Genomic DNA, 22,832 nt, shown 5'->3' with positions numbered 1-22,832 from the left:
GGGGTCTTTGGTAGAGAGTGGTTCTAAGGGTCCTGAGGAACTCACAAAAGAATGGAGGTAATCTAGAAGGTAGGCGACATAGAGCTGGGGAGACCCTGGATCCACACCATGAGCCAGGTTCCAAGATGATCACTTTGAGTGTTTTATTTGAGTCACCACATGTACTTTTTCATAACACCTCATGAAAAAATACTAGGAGTGTTGTGATTCTTTTTCTCTTTTCTGAGGCAGAGCAGACTGTCCCTGTGTAGCCAAGGTTGAGCTTTGCAGATACTCTCCTCAGCCTCCCAAGTGCTGAGGTACTACCACACCTTGCTATTTGGATGGAGGTATCTGAATTTCCCTGTGATAGTTTCTGGTTTGTGTGTCTTTGTAGACGGAGACGTCTCCAGTCCTGCCTTGCCCAGCAGCCCTGATGAATCTCTCCCATCAGTGGTGCTGCAGCGACTCATAAAATAATCACTCAGAGGCTTACATTAATTACAGACTGTATGGCCTATGGCTTCAGCTTCTTGCTAGCTGGCTCTTTCATCTTAAATTAGCCCACTCCTATAAATCTTTACCTTGCCACATGGCTGTGGTGTTACCAGTCTGCTGACATGTTGTTGCTCCTTCATTGGCAGGCTCACGCCTCTCCCAACTCCACCCTTTTTCCTCTCGTCTTCAGTTTGAATGCACCGTCTAACCTTGTTCTGCCCTGCCGTGGACCAATGCAGCTTTATTTCTTATCCAGTGGGAGCCACACATATTCACAGCATACAGAAAGACATCCCCCAGCATGCCTTCTAGTGCCACGAATGAAAACCTGGATGCTGGTCTTCCTGTTAGAAACTTGTAATGGCTGAAATTTTTAAACCTTTTTTTTCTTCCAAAAATGTTTTAAATTTTAGGATTTCCAGTGTAAAGTGATTTTGGTCTTTGATTTTAAGAACTGTGGCTGTGGTTCGATTCCCAGCAGCCATGAGGTAACTCAAAACTGCCTCTAACTCCAGTTCCAGGAGACGCCCTCTTCTGGCCTCTCTGGGCACTGCATGCACATGGTGCACACAAGCCAAATACTTGCATATAGAAAAAATAAATAAATCTTCAGAGAGGTTTGTTTTTCTTTTAAAAAAGAAAGTTTGTGGATCTTGCACTCACACATCAACTCTTCAGTGTTCTTACATTATTTATTTAATTCCATCTCCATTTGTTTTGTTTTCCTCTTGGAACTTGTAATTTGGGGCTGGCTTTTGTGAGTCTTAACATAACTTGGGATTACTCTTTATTTACTTACAAATTTACTTGTATTGGGATTGAACATAGGATTTCACACACATAGGTCAGGAGGTCAGGTGCTCTATCACTGAACTATGTACCCAGCCTTTCTTCATACATTAGGTCAGGTGCTCTACCTCCCAAGTGCTGAATTCAAGGCGTGCGCCACCAACGTCCCGCTTATCCCAATAACTCCTATAACTTAAATTGACCCATTTCTGTTCATCTGCGTGTTGCCGTGTGACTTGTGGCTTTACCTGTCCTCCTGCGTGTCTAGCTTCCTCTGTGTCTGGCTAGCAGCTCCTTTTTTCCTCTTTCCAGAGCTCTCTGGCTAGAAGTCCCACCTATACCTCCTACCTAGCTATTGGTCATTTATCTTTTTCTTAAATCAGTCACAGTGACATATCTTTACATAGTTTAATCAAATATCTAGCAACATCTGACCTCATTGGACACTAGACGCACATGTGGTACATGTGTATACATGCTAAACAAACCGTGCACATAAAATAAATACATCTAAAATTAAAACAAACAAACAAAAACCCCACAGTCTGGATAACTTAAATGGAGATTCATTCACATCACAGTTTGGGAGATATGGTATTAGTATCATCTGGTTTGGTTTTGGAAGTCATTGTCATGATATCAAAATCAGGGAAGCAAGAGGTGGCTTCAGGTGGTGGGCAGGAAACTGAAGTCTAAACGGATGATTACTGCCTGCTGTTCTTTAGACTCCATTATACTAGTTTCTAGCCCTGGCTGTGTGTTCACTGAGTCAAGTGAGGATAAGCTAGGCCTGGTGGCACAGGTGTGCAGTGCCAGCTGTTAGGCCTGGTGGCACAGGTGTGCAGTGCCAGCTGTTAGGCCTGGTGGCACAGGTGTGCAGTGCCAGCTGTTAGGCCTGGTGTCACAGGTGTGCAGTGCCAGCTGTTAGGCCTGGTGTCACAGGTGTGCAGTGCCAGCTGTTAGGCCTGGTGGCACAGGTGTGCAGTGCCAGCTGTTAGGCCTGGTGGCACAGGTGTGCAGTGCCAGCTGCTTGGGAGCCCGGGGCAGAAGGATCACAATTCAAGGCCCCTGTTCCATACAATGAGTTCAAGGCCAGCTTGGGTACTTATTAAGACCTCGTCTCAGAAAGTTAAATGAGGCTGGGATAATTCTGAAATAGATGGTATCCAGTACTTTTTAAAACACCAAGAGTTGGAGAGAGGGCTCCATTTTTAAGAGTACTGTCTGTTCTTCCAGAGGATCCAGGTTCAGGTCCCACCTGGTACCCATATCACAGCTCCCAACCTTCCCTAACTCTTGTTGTAAGGGACACAGACATCCGTGCAGTCAGAACACCCATACGCATAGAATAAAGTTAAGAAAGCAAACGTGCTTCTGCAGACCCAGTGCAGCCTCCACTAGAATTCCATCGACGTTGGCCACAAAACTAGAAAGTTCACATCAATGCACAAAAGACCCTGAATGGCCAGATCATTCTTGAGCAAAAAACAAACAAAATGAGCCAGTGTTGGAACTGTCACCATACCTGACTTCAGATTGTCCTGTGGAGCGCTGGGACAGAAAACAGTGCAGTGCTGGCACACAAGCAGATAGGTAAACCACTGGTTTGGGTTTTTCAAGACCAACCCACTCTGTAGTCTAGGCTGGCCTTGAACTTGCCACAGTCCTCTAGCCCCATTCAGCTTCCTCCTTGCTTGGATGACAGGCATGTTTCACCACATCTGATTAATTACTCTGTTCTGAATGTTTGCTTTTGAAGATGAGGTAAGTTAAACTAGATAACTAGGTGATGTTTTAGGTAAATATTTTAGTGGCATGATAAAGGTTATTACACATTCTGTATAGTCTCATATCACATATATATTGTACCTTAAAATGCAGAGTAACCAACATCTCCAGAAGGTTTGACTATCAGCAGATTCTTAAGATTACATTCTAGTGACGCTGTGTTCCTCTGCGGTATTAAAATTACTCTTGTTCAGGCAGTGGGTCGTGAGCAGAAGAATCTCGTAAGGTGTTAGTTTACAGACATGACTCTTCTTTGGACCTCCATACTTGGAAGAGGATTGTTCTTAATAATAGAAGGGGTTGATTACTGATTGTTTAGAGATATACAGTTTCTTCCACATCTAAAATGCTTTCCTCTTGTCTGCCAACAGGTACTACTGTAACTGCTCTAAAGTTGTTTAAGAATCTCCCTGTAAGAAAGCAATTTTACTCAACTGCTAAAAAGTGTAAAGATGAGCTAAAAAATGTACAGGATCTCCTCATAAGCTACGGTGTCCTTAAACCTGGCATAAGGATTGTTTTTGTACATAATAAGGTGAGCATTTTTATATTGTGTAAGAATTTTTATAGCAATATAATGAAGAGATGGTATATCCTGTATAAATCAGTTACATGCATGCCATGGAGTGGGCATTTGCCATATCACCAATGTGAAGACAGTGGAGGTGATTAGGTGATGAGGAAAAGTCCTCCTAGACTGGCTGTTTCCATCCTCACCAGAGGACAGGGAGAAGGAGTCGGCCTTCATCAGAAGCGGACTCTGTTAGTATCTTGATCTCAGCTTTCCCCACTCTCTTAGTTATGAGAAATAATTTTCGTTTGTTTACTTGTGCAGTTTGAAGGTTTTTTTTTTTTATACCAGCTCAAAGACGAATTTATATAGCTTTTCTTCCTTTTTAACCCTCAAAAAATTTGGTCCGTGTCCGTTCAGCTTTATCTTTAATATTAAAAGAGCACTGAAGACTTATGGGAAGTCTACTCGACTTCCACACCTTACGCTTTATATCACCTGCCATCAGTGATTCCCACAGACTTTCAACTAGGAACAGGTCTGGGGTAAAGGACAGCCCTTCTTCCCCCTTTGAGACCTCACCATGGAGCAACATCTCTCAGCTTCCAGAGTTGCTTAAGATTTTCTAAAGGCACTCTAGCTCATTCCCTTCTGTTTTTCAAAGCAAGACCAATTAAGTAAAGGGATTTCTCTTGTGTAACAAATCATGGGGGAAAGAAAGGTTTCTATCCTTTCTGGACATTCGCTCTCCTTTATTCCACATGAGCCCATTGGAACAGTCAGTGGACGCAGAGCAGATCACACAGGTAGATGGGGAGTGGGGACTTAACACTTAGTGCGGATCCGCGGGACGCCAGGATCTGTGGGCACCAGGCGCCTCAGTCTGTGCCGTCCTCACTGTGCACGCAGATGAATTGGCAATGTACCAGTTTGCAGTTACCCTGTGGCCTGCACTCAGAGAACGTTAGCGTGTTGCTTAGAGATGCTCAGTGGTAAGGGTCGAGGTGGGGGAGAGCCTGTGTTCTCTTCCCGTTTTACCTTGTGCAGCTCCTCTTCCTGCCTTGGAGTCCTTGAGGAAATGGAGTAGACAGTATTACCTGTGTTTGTATGAGGAGCTTGAAGCTCAGAATGATAACGGAATTCTTTCGGATATTTTAGTGAGTGACTGTTCAACTACAACCTTTAAAATTACCTCTTTTAGTATAATATTTCAGTATTATAGTGTAATTTTATTATTTCGCCTTCCCTTTCTTCCCTTCAAGTCCTCCCTATACCCCTCATTTCTGTCTTCCTGGTGCATGGCCTATTATTATTATTATTATTATTATTATTATTATTGTTATTGTTATTATTATTAATTGTTACATACATATATGTATGTACATATATATTCCTAAATACATTTGCTCCAAGTCTTATTTCAGTTTTTACAAAGTTGTCAGCAGAATCTTTATCTTTATGCCATGTAAAATGTTTATGATCAAAATCTTTAGTCATCTTAAAAAAGAAAAAATTAAGAAGAGTCAGCCACCTGTTCCTGCTGGCAGAGGGCTCTCCCAGATGATACCCTGAGACTCTTCCAGCTCCGCTAGCTGAGGCTCCCAGGTCGTTGATGGACGGAAGCTCATCCTGCTAAAATAACCCTGTGACCTCCGATCCAGAGGACATTCAGTAATTAGAAGTTAAATGTCTCCACGTTAAGAAAAGATCAAGGTCAAGAGAAACATAGTCCAGAAGGGAGAGCTAATTAAAAAGTTAAGATACTAAGAGGGAAAAGAATTACACGTTCATAAAACAAGCATGAATACAACTAAAGATAATAATTTGAAGAGAAAATAAAGGAGAGGTAAAAACAGGAAGGTGAAAGTGAGCTTAACAGAAGAATTTGATCATATGAAGAGCTCTTACTCATTTAGAATTGGGGAATATGTATTCTGAGTTTTCAGGCTTATGCAGTTTTCTCGGCCAGTGTTGAATTATCAGAATAGGTATTTTCTTCTGAGAATGGAAAGCAATATTTTTATAATATGCTATATTTTATTAATGGGAGGAACACAGCATCAGAAATTGCTTGAAGCAAATTCAGGTCCCTCTGTGGCCTTCAGTCATTTCAGGGGCAGCTCAGATGTGTGTGTGTTGAGCATGTTACACCATGAACGTAGTAGGTAATTACCCCAAGTCGAATAGTAAAATTGCCAGCTATTATAACCACGATCATGGACTGCAACTGTGTGGAGTAAGCTTCCTGCCTTCAAACCTGTTTCCATCAGTATACTCAACTCCTCTCCTTTTTAAAAATGGTACTATAATAGGCTTCAAAAAACAAAATGTTCAAACACACCGTTAAGCCTTCCACGGGGTACTGACATGTTCCCTAGATCTGCACACTGAGCTCTGCTCTGCTGCCGGCTCTTCTTTTAAATACACTTACTGTCATCACCGTGTTTCTGTGGAGAAATTTGTCTGTGTCTAAAATTTGAGTATAATGATATTAATGTGTTTACTTTTTCTGCATTAGAAGCAAATAATCATATTGCACAGAATATGAGAAGTACTCTTGCTATTTTGATAACTTGGATTAGCTGGTGTTCCCTCTTTTTATGAAGGTTTAAGCTGCCAAGACATTCTCTGAATACTGATAATGTTGATGTTCTTGCCAGTATGGTTATGTTAGAGAGAAGTATTCTTCTTCTTTCATCACCACGTTCCTTGAAAGCGTATTGAATAATGAGACGGCCAGAGTGGGTTCAGCGAGTTTATTTAAAGTCGACATTGTTTGGAGAATTGCTAGAGCCGTTCTGACGTGAGCTCTACAGTTGTGAGCTTTAGTCATAAGAGCTAAATACCAGTGAAGTCCTGCTCCATGTGTTTTCCTTATAAATTAGTTATTTACCAGAATTAAAAAGGCCTTTTTAGTCTGATAACATTGGAATCCCTGATTATTGCATATGAATAGAAGTAATATGTAAATCACTACTTTAGAATATGTTATATTCATGATTTCTAATGAGGGCTACTTCCACTTTATTATTGCTGATTTGTGAATATTTTTTTTCCTTTTAAAAAATTCTTCTCACACATACAATACACCCCAACTGCAGCTTCTCTTCCTCCTGACCATCCCCCACCATCTTTCTCCTCCAGATCTGTTTCCCTTCAGAAAAGAGCTTGCTCTGTAGACTAGGCTGTCCTTGAACTCAGAGATCTGCCTGCCTCTGCCTCCCCAGTGGTGGGATTAAAGGTGTGTGCCACCATTGCCCAGCTAGTCACTTCTTAAGGCCAACTTTACCAGGACAACAGAGGTCCTTAAAGAAGTGAATAAGGACCTGTGCCATCTTCATAACGTGAGTTTGAAGGTCTTTTTCGTGTGCTTCAGTTGTGTTGGAATATTCAGGGCCTGCTGTGGTAGGGTAGTTGGCTCTGGTGGTGACATATTGCCCTGACAGTTATTATGTTCTTACACTGGAGTCTTGGCATCTAGGTTTGTGGTGATTATAGGTCTAGGTACCAATTTCTGGGTTTGTCTTTGTTGGATAGGTAGATAGGTGTTTTGTTCCTTAGTTTCTGTTTCCTCTCTGATCTTCTGGCCAGAGTGGCCTGTGGTTCAGCAGGGGGTCTTTACCCACGTTTGGGAGTGGACTTCATTTGACTGACATGGTCTCTCCTTAAACACGGGTTCTCCGCAGAAATTGGGAGTAGGAGTTAGGGTAGCCTGTGTGCCTCTGATCCACCAGGGAGTTTCTGCTAGAGTTGGAGGCTGTTACAGGGTGACAAGGAGGGGTAAGAGACTTGGAGATATTGTTGGGGGTGGGGCACCAAGAGTGTGGAGGAGTTCTGTAGTCAGGAAGACTACCTGGAATTCCGGTGGCCTGTATGGCTCCTGGTCCAGCAGGGTGAGTCTTCCTGAGCTGGTGGCTGGGATATGGTGCTGGGGAGGGTAACTAACTGGGCATAGGGTAAGCAGCTTACCTGGTCTTCTGGCAGGGGTGGCCTGTGATTGGGATGAGGTGGGGGTTTCACCTGAGGGACCCAGGAGAGTTGGAAGGGTTCCACAGGTGGCAGCCTACCTTGCAAATATTTTCTTTAAGTATCTTTGTATCTTTAAATTTCATTTTGAATTTAATTTCTGTTTAGTTTTTACATTTGTGGTGATAGAACCCAGGGTTTCATTTCTTTTTTTCTTTTCTTTCTTCCTTTTTTATTTGTTTATTGTGTGATATATATACATATATGTATGTATAGATGGATAGATAGATAGATAGATGGATCAAGTTCTCCCCCACTGAGTACATCCCAGGCCCTGAATTTGGTTTTATTTGTAGCCCACATATACTGCAACACTGAATTTGATTTAAATGATTTAAATGATTAAGCGTTTTTAGCCATTACAAAGGAGAGTTTCCTTCTTGTCCAATTTAGACTGTATACTGTCAGCAGTTGAGGCAAGGGCAGTTTCTTGCCCCATGGCTAACTTTTGCCACAAAGAGAGCAAACTCCATTTGAAGGTTCTTTGATGCCCATCATCTTCTCTGAAGTAAATTGATGCTGCCAGGAACACACATGTCTCATTGTCATAAAAAACTTTATATTATGAAAACATCTTAAATGTATCGACTATGTGTTGTATACAAGTCAGCTGATTTTTTTTTTGGTATGTATTTAAGCAGGTAAAATATGCATTATGTATTTTGTGGGTTTTTTTTTTAAGGTTTATTTCTTTATGTCTGTAGTCAGGATTTTCAGTTATCATCCTCAATCAAACCTGATCATCTTTAACCTGGAAAGAATCCACAGCCTCTCATTTCCTGTGGAAATAAAAGCACAACCTCTCCCCCAAAGCAACACACCTTTTGACTTCCATTTTGAAATCAAGACATTTTAAAAATATATAGGTTGATTTAATTTAGTAGCTTCCATAATCCAGTGTTTCTTAGTAGTTATCACTTGATCATTAGCAGTCAAAAAATTTAAAGATAACACAATAACACATTATCCGGACTCTCTGTGTAATTCCCATCTTTACATGTTTTTTTTTTCTTTCATACCTCTTTACTCCCTTTTTAAGGACTTTATTATTTTAAAATTATGTGTATATATATATGTGTGTGTGTGTGTGTGTGTGTGTGTGTGTGTGTCTATACCCATTTTCTTTCCTCTCCCAAGCATTTGTATATTTCTAAACACACTGTGACCCATTTAGAGTTTTTTTCCATTTGGATCTCTCTTTATTGAGCACCTGTAACCTTTTCTGTCTGTATGAGCAAAACCCTAAACCCGCCATACTGGCTCAAGCCCACAGGCAGTGGCTGGGAGAGGCCTCTCTGTACCCTGGCGGTGTGAGGGGCCATGGAAACCCGTCGTGCAACTTAGCCCATGGTGTGCTGGCAATTGCCAGGACATGTATCTCTGTACCACAGCCTTCATGAGAGACTAATAAGCCGCATTTGGCTGCATTTGGCTCCTGTGTGTGTGTGTGTGTGTGTGTGTGTGTGTGTGTGTGTGTGTGTATAAAACCTTTTTTAGGCTTTCTCGGGTACTATGTGGCTATAGGTGCCATTTGTATGCAGAGGTTTTTGTCAGGACTGTATCAGCCTTGTTCTGCCAGCCAAATAACCCACATAACCACTTGGACTTGTGATTGACTATAAATGCTCAGCTGTCGGTCAGGCTTATTACTAACTAGCTCTTACAATTTAAATTAACCCATTTCTATTCATCTACACACCCTGAGGCTCATGGCTTTTATCTCTCTTGCAGGCCCTGCTTCCTTCCTGTCTGGCTTAAAATTCCTCTAACTCTGCCCTTCTTCCCAGCATTCTCTCTGCCCTGAAAATCCTACCAATGCATCGGCCAATCAGCTTTTTATTCACAAGGAGAGCAATACATATTTGCAGTGTACAAAGATTGTTCCACTGCAGGAGAGTGATGAGACTTAAGGTGTTGCAGCTTTCCTCCTCTTCTGTTCTTACCTGCACGCCACATGATAAAAGTCTTGCCTTATAAAGTGTATCTGCTACGTTTGTGGTATCTTTTTCCATTTTGTCCTTTATACCATTCAGCCTTTCATCCAGGCTCCAAATGCCCTGGCTCTGTTTCCACTGTGCCTGACAGTGATCTGCTGCACTTGTCCCAGTCTCAGCCAGAGTTGGGAAGCAGTGTTCTCTGAGACAACAACTCAGAATCCAGGAGTCAGGCTCAGATGCCCCTGTCTTATGAAAATATTATCCTAGTGCCAACCAGGAAGCTTTGGTGTTTGCTTTTATTTCCTTTTTTAACTGGGGGAAGTGGAGGTAGATTACCTATCACGGGTTTGTTGCTGTTTGCAATTAGATTAATAATAACTTCTTCTTACATAGTTTTCATATTTCTCACATTTTCTTTATTTTTCTCCTAGGTTCTATAAAATCTTATATAGCAAAGGTGCAAGACATACATATTAAATATATAGTTGATTTCCGACTTGTGGTATTTGTCTATGCTGGTAATCATCCCTGAACTCCTCTATTGCTCCCTAGTGAACTTGAGTGTCCCCAACTCCTGCATAGCACTTTCTGTGTCTTAAAGTTGCCGTTTATACTTCATTTGCATTCCACCTCCCTGTTCAGCAGCAGCTGTCTCTGGGGAAATGGTGAATGTCTGTTTGAAGTACATAGGTCAAGGTGGTAAATTAAATGAATTATGTGATATTAAAATGAATATCCATAAATGTTTTGGGCTTAGTTTTCTGTTGCTGTGAAGAAATACCATGACCACAGCAACTCTTATTATAAAGGAAAACATTTAATTAGATTGCTTACAGTTCAGAGGTTATAATCATGGTGGGACACGGTGGCATGCAGGCAGACATGGTGCTGGAGAAGGAGCTGAGAGTTCTACATTTTAATCCACAGGCAACAGGAAGTGAACTGAGACACTGGGCAAATCTTGAGTATAGGAGAATTCAAACCTGCCCCATAGTAATACACATCCTACAGCCACACCTACTCCAACAAAGCTATACCGCCTAATAATGCCACTCCCGAATACGCTTATGGGAGCCAATTACATTCAAGCTACCACATTCCACCCTCATATCATAATGCAAACTGCATTTAGTCCAACTTCAGAAGTCCCCATAGTCTATCATATTCTCAACAATGTTTAAAGTCCAAAGTTCAAGGTTTTTTCTGAGATTCATGCAATCTTATAACTGTAATCTCTATAAAATCAAAATAAAAAAAATCACATACTTCTAACATAATATATATACATATATATATATATTGTATTATTATTGCATATTTATTACCATTCCAAAATTTAGGGAAGGGAGCATAGTGAGGAAATATTGAACCAAAGTAAGACTGAAAACCAGCTGGGCAAACTCCAAACTCTGCATCTCCATGTCTGATGCTCTAATGTCTCCATGTTCTTCAGATCTCCAGTTCCTTTCAGCTTTGTTGACTGCAACACACTTCTTTTTCTTAGGTGTTGGTTGTTTCTGCTCTTTTGGTGGGGCCCACCACCCAGCCCCTAAATAAATCACACACAGAGGCTTATTATTACTTGTGAATGCCTGGCCTCACCTTGTCTTGTTTCTTGCCAGCTTTCCTTAACTTATCCCATCTACCTTTTGTCTCTGGGCTTTTTCTGTTCTCTTGTTTCTGTAATCTTACTCTTACTTTGTGGCTTGCTGTGTAGCTGGGTAGCTGGCTCCTGATGTCCTCCCCTTTCTCTACCTCCTTCCCAGATTTCTCCTTCTATACATCCTCTCTGCCAGCCAGCCCCACCTATCCTTTCTCCTGCCATGCTATTGACTGTTCGGCTCTTTATCAGACCATCGGGTGTTTTAGACAGGCACAGTAACACAGCTTCACAGAGTTAAACAAATGCAACATAAACAAAAGTAACACACCTTGAAATAATATCCCCCAACACTTGGGCTGGTCCCACTCCCTGTTTGCAGCTTGGTGTTTTTATGTCAACTTAGTAGCTGCATATGAATCTACTGATATTTTAATTATCGTATGCATCCCCACGGCCCCACAGTCAATGCCGCACCTGCCACTTAGGCCACATCCTGGTAGAGCTCTGGTCCTGTGGCCCCGGCTCTGCCACAGCCACAATATGTAGGTTTAAATTAAGTCTATTGTTCCATTTGTCAATAAGACTCAAGAGTCAAAAATTGGGGTGAAAACTTGCTAGCACAGAGAGGTTGAGTAGCAACCAGCTGACCTTGCTTTTTGGCTGGAGACACTGCAAGAGATGTGTCTCTTCCCCCATCCCATAACCAAAAAGAAGCTCCAAACTCAAGTCCCCGCCCTTTCTTCCTGTGCTTCTCTGTGGCCAATTACAGTCGGTTAGTCGCTGGCTCTGCTCCCTGATTCATGGTTTAACTTTATTGGCAAACCTCCGGCGTGCGATCAAAAAATTCCACAACAGCCATCTCCCCTCGGCAGGTATCCCAGGGCTCTGGTGTCTCCAAGGCAATCCAGGCTTCAACTTCACAGCTTCACCTAATGGCCTCTCTAGGCCACCAAATTCAGGGACGGACACCCTTAACACATGCCTGGTCTCAGTGGCTTTCCTTGTTCTCAGAAGGGTTCCATAATGCCTTTTCCCATCCTTGCCTCTAAAGCCAGAACCACATGGCAAAGCTGGCAAGTTTTGTTGTTTGCTGGGGCTGGAACATGGCCCCTTTGTTCAATTACATCTTCACCAGCTTTCTGTCCTTCACTGCCTAAGGTTGACTGTCCTGAAACTGGATCTGCAGACCAGGCTAGCCTCGAACTCAGAGATCAGCCATCCTCTGCCTTCTGAGTGTTAGGATTAAAGGTGTGCACCACCATGCTCTAAGCAGATATCCACATCTTGATACATTTTATGTTTTGCAACATTGTAATATAATACTTTTAGAACTTAGAAATTCTTCTGAATCTTCATATATCCAGTCATAAAACAGTAAGAGTTCAGAGGATTCTTAGATCTTTAAACTCAAAATGACCACTGAAAGTTTTTTCTTCTGGCCCAAATCTTTGAGCAGATAGTGTTTTTAATCTTGTACCATTCCGTTTTATCATTAGATGACCCAAGAGTTTAAGTAAATTACCCAGTGAGTTAAATTTTGGCTACTGAAAAGGACAAGCTGAAGTTGAAGCCTCCGGATTGTGAAGGCAGTGTTCCTTCTCCCCGCTGTGGTTTCCCCTCCTTCCCAGCCCTGTGTCACCCCTGAGAGTGGTGTGGCAGTGGCATTCTGAAGGGAGCAGTTACACTGCGGAAGAGTGGGGACTCTCACATAGGTGTAAGGGAATGGGAGCTTGAGTGGTGTTTACATCCCATGGAAGTTGAGAGGAAGAAAGGACGATTTCAGGTGGATATACAGATGTAATTTAGAGTCAGGCTTGGAGTTAGGCACAAAAGCTGAGTCTTTAGCACATGCCCTGGCCGCGTTGGCACTGATACTCAGATGTATGTTGTAGGTCGGTGTATGGAGATAGAATCACCCCTGTGCGGAAGTTCTCTCTTGCTCTGAACAGATAACAGACAACAGAGCTTAACTGTTATAAAAATATTCTGGAGTCATACTCAGGTTTGATTAAAGCCCATTTGATTAAAGAATAAATTTAAACCTTATTCCCAATAAGAATTCATTTCTGTACTAGACATCAGATGGTAAGGGGAGAGTGGCAAAATCTTTGACAAAAATCCCTGTGAGTAGGAAACTATCTGATGTCAGTTGAGAGCTCTCCAGAGGCCTTCAGTGATGCCCTTAGTTAAAGCCTGTTGTGGAATATTAATGAAATGAAATCCCCATGAAAATACCAACACAGTCATTCACAGACATTGAAAGAATAATACTTAACTTCATACAGATAAACATACCCAGGATAATAAAACAATCCTGTTTTCATTTCATTTCAATATTATATTGTGGAATATAACAGCTTCACAGAGTTAAACAATTAGAAAAACAATTTTCTTCACACTTCCCCTTCCTTCACAGCCAACATGAGGTGGGATCTCTATGTCCTTTACCTGTCTCTGGTCACATTTTGCTGTCACTGAAATCTGATTCACCTTGAGGACTCTTCATCCCCTCCAGCCCTTTCTAGTGGTGACTGGTTTATTTCACATATTCTTTAAATCATTTTGTCTCATTGCTACTTCCAAAACATTCTTGGGGTTTTGTAGTACAGAGTCTCACTGTGAAATTCAGACTAGGACTCCAATTTCCTATTCCCCTGCCTCTACTTCTTCAGGGTTGGAGTACCAGCCATGTGTCCCAGACTCGGCTCAGACCATTCTCTTTTCTTCCTGTTTTTTTAGCTACCCTTATTTTCTGTAAGCTACGTGGGGCACCGTTATCATTCTTCCCTTGTGCTCTGTCTGACTTCTGCTCCTTTCCTACTTAAATATACATGTGTGACTAACCAGATATGTTTAAAAACATGCGCTCATCATCTCCGTGCCAGTACAGCATCCATGCTATCTAGTACCACTTTAGATTTGTAATCACTAATCTCTTTCTTTACATTTATTTATTGTGTATCTGTGTATAGGTCAGAGGACAACTTAGAAGAATCAATTTTCTCCTTCTACCGTGTGAATTCTGGGGATTGAATTCAGGTCCTTGGGTTTGGTGGCAAGCATCTTTACCCACTGAGCAATGTCAGTGGCCCATGATCACTAATCTTCATGTCACCTGGTAGTTACACTACCACTTTCCCTCTTGGTCTCCTGTATCAGCGCCCATGCGTCTGACAAATGGTATTATACTTTATGAATTGCATAGGGATCTTATTAAAACTGCAGACTTAGTGGTCCAGGGAGAGCATAGAATGCATTTCCAGTAAGAGTCCATTTCACATAGTTATGAGCACATTTGAAGCTGGAAAGTACTAGGTAACTATTTCATGTCCTTTCTCCTCAAATATCCAATATTTTATACTCCATTTTCCATTGTACAATTTTGGCTTCTTTGTCAAAAATCAAGTGTTCATAGGTGTGTGGATTAATGCCAGGGTCTTCAATTCGATTCCATTGATCCACATGTCCGTTTTTATGCCAATACCAAGCTGTTTTTATTACTATAGCTCTATAGTAGAGCTTGAATTCAGAGATGGTGATGCCTCCAGAAGTTGCTTTATTGTACAGGATTGCTTTATTATCCTGGGTATGTTTATCTGTATGAAGTTGAGTATTATTCTTTCAAGGTCTGTGAATGATTGTGTTGGTATTTTCATGGGGATTTCATTCAATCTGTAGATTGCTTTTGTTAAGATTGCCATTTTTATTACGTTGGTTCTACCTATCCATGAGCATGGAAGATCGTTCCATTTTCTGATATCTTCTTCAATTTCTTTCTTCAAAGACTTAAAGTTCTTGTCATAAATATCTTTCACTTGCTTGGTTAGAGTTACCCCATTTATTATTTGTGGCTATTGTAAAGGATGGGTGATGTTTCTCTGATTTCTTTCTTGGCTATAGGAGGGCTACTGATTTTTTTTTTTTTAACTTAATCTTGTATCCCACCACATTTCTGAAGGTGTTTATCAGGTGTTCCCTGGTAGAATTTTTGGGGTCACTTATGTAGACTATCATATCATCTGCAAATAGTGAAAGTTTGACTTCTTCCTTTCCAATTTGCATCTCTTTGATCTCCTTTTGTTGTCTTATTGCTCTAGCTAGAACTTCAAGAACTATATTGAATAAATATGGGGAGAGCGGACAGCCTTGTCTTGTTCCTGAATTTAGTGGTATCGCTTTGAGTTTCTCTCCATTTAATTTGGTGTTGGCTGTTGGCTTGCTGTAAAATATCTTTATTATGTTTAGGTATGTTCCTTGTATTCCTGATCTCTCCAAGACCTTTATCATGAAGGGGTGTTGGATTTTGTCAAAGGCCTTTTTAACATCTAGTGAGATGATCATGTGGTTTTTTTTTTTTTTCTTTCAGTTTGTTTATATGGTGTAATACATTGACAGATTTTTGTATGTTGAACCATCCCTGTATCTCTGGGATGAAGCCTACTTGATCAGGGTGGATTTTTTTTTTTTTTTTTTGATGTGTTCTTGGATTCAGTTTGCCATTATTTTATTGAGTATTTTTGCATCAATGTTCATTAGAGAGATTGGTCTGTAATTCTCTTTCTTTGTTGCATCTTTGTATGGTTTGGATATCAGGGTAACTGTAGAACTGTAGAACTGTAAAAAGAGTTTGGCAATATTCCTTCTGTTTCTATTGTGTGGAACAATTTGAGGAGTACTGGTATTAGCTTTTTTTGGAAATTCTGGTAGAATTCTGCGCTGAATCAATCTGGCCCTTGACTTTTTTTGGTTGGGAGACTTTTAATGACTGCTTCTAGTTCCTTAAGGGTTATAGGTCTATTTAAATTGTTTATCTGGTCTTGATTTAATTTTCTTTGCTGTTGAAGCTTGCTCTATAAATGCTCTTGTGATTTTATTTCTTCAGACAGTGTGTGTCAGTGAAATGGGATTGTAGCATGAATTTCTAATAGGTCTTTTAATAATAACCTGGAGCCAGAATATTAGGGTAAATACTGAAAGATCAGAGTGTAACATGAATCTTAAAAGGTCTTATTAATTAAAAAAACAAACAAACAAAAAATGAAACCAGATATTGGGTTGAAAGCTGAAAGATCAGAGAGTAGAACAAGCCAGCCTGTAGTCTTTACCTCTACGAAATCCTCAGTCTCAAGAGTTGAGTTCCTATTTCCTCGCTCCTTATATACCTTTCTCTGCCCTGCCATATTACTTCCTGGGATTAAAGGCATGTGTCCTTCCTAAGCAAAGGCATGAGATCTCAAGTGCTGGGATTAAAGGTGTGTGTCACCACAGCCTGGCTCTGTTCCCAGTGTGGCCTTGAATTTACAGAGTTCCAGAGGGATCTTTGTCTACCGAGTGATAGGACTAAGGGTGTGTGTGCCATCACTGTCTGTCCTCTATGTCTCATCTAGTGGCTGATTCTGTCCTCTGATCCCCAGATAAGTTTATTAAGGTTTACAATATATTGGGGTACACAATATATCACACCAGAGAGACAAAGGAACAAGCCACAGCCACCGCCTCTTACTTCACCAACTGCTCAGTCTGAAAAACCCTCTAGTTTCTGTCTCCTGTGCCTTATATACCTTTCTCTGCCCAGCCATCACTTCCTGGAATTAAAGGCGTGTGTGTTTCCAAAGCAAAGGTGTGAAATCTCAAGTGCTGGAATTAAAGACGTGTGACCCCCAAGTTTTGGGACTAAAGGTGTGTACCACCACTGCCTGGGTCCGTTTCTCTCCTAGACTGAGTTAATCTCATGTAGTCCAGGGTGGCTTTGAACTCACAGAGATCCAGATGGATGTCTGCCTCCAGAGTGCTAAGATTAAAGGAGTGTGCCACCACTGTGTGGCCTCTATGTTCAATCTAGTGGCTTGATTTGTTCTCTAATCTTCAGGCAAAGTTTGTTAGCATACACAGTATATCACCACATGGGTGGGGACAGATCCACCTGACTGACTGGACAGTCCTTGGGCGGTGTGTGTAATAATACACTCTTGATGGGTGCTTTTGCACAGTCATCATAGTGGCCAGATCAGATCCTTACTTGGCACACCCAGATGCTCTAGCTTTGTGTGACCTAGATAGAGAACATATGGAGCTGTGTGTGTGTATTTTTAGCATATGTTAAGCTTTCAGCCTAAGGGAAAGATATACAGATGACTTGAGGAAGTAAAAAGATTATCTCTGTAAGAGAGTAGGGTGGATGACCTAGAACTAAGATTTTTTTACAAAAAGAGTAGAGATTCAATTTTTTCTGGATTGTCAGTTTTTATTGCAGTTAGTTGTTTATTTCTTTAATAGTAGATTCTGTATTAAAAACAATGTTGCCTGGGCAGGAATGGAGGTTTTGCTTCTCAGCAGATGTTTGCACTGTTCGTTGCTAGGCCACCTGATACTAAGTTTGGGCAGTGCCCCTAAATTGACTCCCTGGATGGGACACAGAAATTGCCTGTCACTTGATGTTCCCAGGTTCCCAGCAGTGTCCACATTGTGATTAAGAAAAAAGAAAATCACTTTTCTTGTTCTGATGTTCCCAGATTTCTAGAACCCATTTCCTAAAGTCATATGATGTAGTGATTTCATTAAATCCAGCACTGAGACAGGAACCTTGGCATTTATCCATGAGGCAGCACTTTCTTGTAAGCCAAGGTCAACAGTGCGGCGCTCACGAGCTTTATGGTTACATTTCAAATACAAGTGACTGAAATGTTTTCCTCACAACATGACTCAGCACTTGCCCAGTATGTGTTTGATCCCTTGGATTTGATCTCCAGAAAGAAGGGAGAGGGAGAGAAGACAGAATGAAGTCAGGTCCCCCATGCCAGGGCTGGAGGGCTGATGTAGTTTCTGACTAAAGTCCTTGTGTGGTGTTGATTCTTTGTTTTCAGGAACTTTTGGTGTGGGCATTTCAGTCCCATACAGATGCAGACTGTCCAGAATCTTTTTTATCTACTTTCTGTTATTTAGCTTATTGTCCCTTCAGTCACCACTGTGGCTAATGTAAAACCAGTGCCTCTAACAGCAGCAGCCAGCATTCTTTGTCTTTTTAGAGGCTTAATGCACATAGAGATTATATGCTATTCCGCCATGGTGGTTTAAGTGAAAATGGCTCCCACAGGCTCACAGGGAGCTGCACTATTGGGAGGTGTGGCCTTGCTGGAGGAAGTGTGTCACTGAGCTTGAAGAAGCCCAAGCCAGGCCCAGTGTGGCTCTGTCTTCTGCTGCCTGCAAATCCAGATGTAGAACACTGGGCTCCTTCCCCAGCACCATGTCTGCCTGCAAGCCGTAAAGATAATAGACAAAACTTCTGAGCCTGTAAGCAAACCCCAGTTAAATGGTTTCCTTTATAAGAGTTGCTGTGGTCATGGTGTCTCTTCACAGCAATAGAAGTCCTAACTAAGACATCAGCCCTCAGAACAAAGGGACCATATGACCCAGCAATTATGCCCTAGGTACTTATCCAAGAGAGTTGAAAACATGTTCACATAAAAACATCAGTGTTTACAACAGCACCATTTCATAATGGTCTAAACTGGAAACAACCCAAATAACCATAAATTTATGAGAGAATACATCTGATGCATGCCACTGGAAAAGGATGGGGTTGTATACCATTCATGAGATTTCAGAATGCTGTGCAAGGTCTTCATAACAGACTATACACTGTGTGATTCTATTTGTATAACGTTCAAGACATGAGCAACTTTATTAAGAGAGTAGTGGTTATAGCGAAATGAACAGGAAGTCACTGAGTACAACATTCCTGTTTGGAATGGTAAAAATTTCTAAAATTGTAGTGCAAATGCTGCAGATCTATAAGCACACTTTGTAATAAACTATATCACAATAAAACTGTTCTATTTGAAGAAAGCAAAGAATGCTTCAGATTTCCTCCAGTAGCAGACAAATTCTGTAATTATCAACGGGTGCAGAGTAGGGCAGCCAATGCTGATAACTAATTCGAACAAAGCTACTTGTCACTATCAAGGGTCCTTGTCCTCAGGAAACTTCAACAAGTAATTCCTTAGTGCAGTGGTTCTCAACCTTCCTAATGCTGCCACCCCTTAATACAGTTCCTCCTGTGGTGCTCTGAGGAGGCCCACAGAGGTTTCCTAGTGAGATCTGAGCTTGCTTTACCCAGCAGGGCAGCATTAGAGGATGGGTTGACCACATGCTTGGTTACCAGGTGATTGGAAGGGTCTGCACTTGGCTGTGCTAGGGGGAGGTCTTTGCTCCACCCCTTGGCATTCCTATAAATAGCCCCTTTAGAAGAGACAGAAGGGGCCAGTGGATAAGGATCCAGGCCCTCCCAAGGCTCTCCTGTGTTTTATCTGTTTCTCTTCCCTCTATCCTTCTATCTAAATATTTCTCACTCCTTCCTCCTCAAGTGTACCCTGGGGAAAAAGTGAAAGGGTGCCTCCCACAGAGAAATGGGTAGGCTCCCCCACAGTGATCCCCAACCATAAAATTATTTTCATTGTTACATCATAACTGTAATTTTGCTACTATTATGAATCGTAATATAAATATGTTTTCTGATGGTCTTGCAACCCCTGTGAAAGGGTCTTTCAACCCCTGAAGGATTGAAAATCACTGCCTTAGCAGATCATATGTGGAATCCAGTGCTGCTCCTAACATCAAGGACTCACATTGAACAAGCTGAGTGCATCTTTTCCACCCACCCCCCCAACAGCCCACATCTGCCCTAATGATGTGCTGTCTTGCTGACTGTGCTCCTGACATTTCAGCCTCCACAGGTCTTCTTTCCTTCAGCACATGGAGTGACATCACATGACATCTCTCTCATGTCCTTTAGCTCGCCTCGCTGTCTTTTTTCCTCTTACCACTGGGCTGGTTCTGTTCTCTTTCAATGTTAATTCCACAGCTTACAAGGACATTGCCTTTGAAACCAATAAGTAAATGATTAAATGGCAAACAGAAGGCAACCACACCACAGATAGTACAGCGGAAACTGCAGCTCCCAGAGATCTACGGGAACATTTGTGAATGAATTCATTCACTTCTCATGCTCCCTGTCAAAGCTGGGAATCGCTGATAAGTACCATAACAGTGGTTTGTTTTCTTTTTCTCTAAGTCGTGTTCATTCCAACTTCAGCTCTCACTAAATCAGTCTTGCAAAGTGTCCCCATGTGGTCATGTTTTGTTCTTAATTAAGATTGTTCCAGTATATACTTAAGAAACTGCAAACTCACACATGCTGTGCTAGGCCATTCATAATTTTGCTCTTGTGCATCTAGCTTCATTTCCAGCCTACTCTGCACTTTCAAGCTTTTGCATACGCTGTTCCATCTGTTAGCAATGTGCTTGTTGCCTGCGCTTTTTTATGAATTTATTTAAACAGAAATTGGAAATTCCATAGCAAATCACATGGCCATGAGTGGAAATTGTCAAAGATGCATTTGTCAGTCAAACACTTTATTTTTTGAGGGAGTCCTTAATTAAGTCTAAAGTTGGTTCCTAAGTTACTGATATCTTTGGCTAGAAAAAAAATTGGAATATGAAAAAATGGGTTTAAAGCCAGAAAAATTGTGGTAAAAGAATTGGTTCCACGACTTACTCTCTGTTTCTTTGAGCTTTGGTTTACTCATCTCAAGATAATAGCTACCCGAAATGATTATGAAAATGCACAGTAGTTTATGGATTGGAGGTGCCTAGCAAGCGCCTATTGCTTAATTGTAGCTGTCTGGTGGTGTAAGCACAATTCTGTGAATGGGCCCCGGCCCCTTACACTCTTGAGTCGTTTCTTACTGTGTGGTTGCTCTTTGAGATACCGAGAGAGCATTCCTTCCCTCCTGTTCTTATGCACAGGCTGCCGGGAGGACATGCTCCCGGCTGGTGGACTCCTGACTGAACTGCTGTGGTCACATTTTTGTTCTCTCCTCTGTTTCCCTTTCTCTTTCTCTTCCTCTCGTTGTCCTTATTCATGCCTCTCTTTTTCCCCTGCCCTGTATATAATAGACCCCATTTTTTACAGTTTTCAGAAACAGCAGTAAAATTCCAAAGAGTGTACAAGTTCATTGAGTTGTCAAAGTTCTGATTGGATTGGGAAGCAAAATTTATTTATGTGGTCTTAGCAGCCTGGCTCATCAAAACTTTTCCCCCGATACTGGTTCTGCTTTCTGAACAACAGAGACAATGAAAGATGACCTCAGCTTGGCGCCACACGGCAGTTCTGTGACCACCCCAGCTCCCCTCACCCCTGTGACCACCCCTGCTCCCTTCACCCCTGTGACCACCCCTGCTCCCTCCCCCTCTTCCTGTCCCTGGGATGCTAAGAGTGGTTGCTCTAAGACTCCTCAGGTATTTCATCAGGGCATAGGGACAGGGTGAATATTTGTTGGATGGACGAATGTTTTCTACCCTGACAGCTTCTCAGGTATTTTCACCTGTAACTGGACACAGCCGTCTTCGGTCTCGTCTCTGACTGTCTCTTGATCTGCCTGCAATATAAAGTGGTCTAGGCACTATGCAGTGCTTGTTTACGTGAGGTTCAGTTCATTTTAAGTTCTCTGTGTACATTTAGTAACTGCAGAAGTCATTCTGAAGTACATTTTGTTTCTAAGATTTTTACACTGTTTGACTATTTACAGTAATCCTGTAGCCTAGCTGTCAGTTCTCAGGGGAGGGGGCAACTCTTACTGGGTGTCATATTTTAATGTTAATATATTTTCAAGTATGTATTCTGAAGTTTAGAGAAAGAGTTAGTATTTTATAAAATTGTAAGGACAAGACGGAGGGGCTGGACAGGTTGTACATTTCTGCTTATACAGGTTAAAATGCAAATCCAGGGTTTGCTCTTTCAGACCATAACTCGTGAGTTTCTTCTGAATGAGACTGAAGAGTGAAGATAAATGCTAAATATGGAAACACTGTTAAGTTTTTGAGTTTAGTAAATCTTAATCATACCAAAACACATCTATGTTTTCTTGTCCTTAGGCAGTTATTTGGCAGAAAAGCAGAGTACCAGATCACAGGATGGCTCTCATGTCGGTTCTGGGAACTGCCGTGATGGGCAACATGCAGTCTGTTCAGCACCACTGTGAAGAATCCCAGGTACACAATGAACGGCGTTTCGGGATTCTCACAACCAGTGCAGTTGTTACAGTTTCCTTCTAGGGTGGTTGTAAGACAAACAGCAAAATGCAAAGCTAACCTTCCCAGCCCTGATTTTTTTAATTAATTTTCTATTTATAATCTCCTCTGTACATTATGAAGAAAAGAGTATCTTGCTTCTCCTGTATTTCTTTCTCATCCTGAATACAAACTCAGAGCTCTATGGACTGGTGGGTGATGCTCCGTGTGTGTGTGTGTGTGTGTGTGTGTGTGTGTGTGTGTGTGTGTGTGTGTGTGTGTGTGTTTGTGGTGTGTGAGACATTGTTCTGGGCATTGAACCTAGAGCCTTGTACATGCAATACAGTCACTATTATACTGAGCTTTACTCCAAGTCCTTTCTCCCCCCCCCCCCCCCCCCCCCCCCCCCCCCCCCCGTTTTTATTTTTCAGTCTTGTCTTGCTTAGTTGCCCAGGGTAGGTTTGCACTCTGTAGCCTTGAACTTCCAGGCCTCCTACCCCATCCCTTAGTAGCTGGGATTGCAGACTTGGGCTGCCAGGCCTGGCTTTAACATATTTCATATGTAGTTTTCTTTTTTCAGTGCTTAAGGTCCAACCCAGGGAGGCAAGCTTTCTGCCGCTGGACTCTGCTCCCA

The 22,832-nt window shown here is 41.7% G+C and overlaps 1 protein-coding gene across 7 annotated transcripts in view; it reads left to right on the top strand.

Moving 5' to 3' along the window:
* Window positions 1–22,832, top strand: part of Pms1 (PMS1 homolog 1, mismatch repair system component) — an 86,976-nt gene that overhangs the window by 33,430 nt on the left and 30,714 nt on the right. For 4 of the 7 annotated variants that reach the window (XM_028886861.1, XM_028886870.2, XM_028886878.2 and 1 more), the window contains exons 5-6: window positions 3,426–3,589; window positions 22,064–22,180. In XM_028886861.1, coding sequence (XP_028742694.1) covers window positions 3,426–3,589; window positions 22,064–22,180 — 281 coding nt within the window. The remainder of the gene's footprint in view (window positions 1–3,425; window positions 3,590–22,063; window positions 22,181–22,832) is intronic. The other 3 variants (XM_037210435.1, XM_037210436.1, XM_037210434.1) reach the window with 2 other exon arrangements.

The sequence above is a fragment of the Peromyscus leucopus genome, chromosome 13 (assembly GCF_004664715.2).
Source record: "Peromyscus leucopus breed LL Stock chromosome 13, UCI_PerLeu_2.1, whole genome shotgun sequence".
Classification (NCBI taxonomy): Eukaryota; Metazoa; Chordata; class Mammalia; order Rodentia; family Cricetidae; genus Peromyscus; species Peromyscus leucopus.
This window is presented reverse-complemented; position numbering and strand designations above follow the sequence as displayed.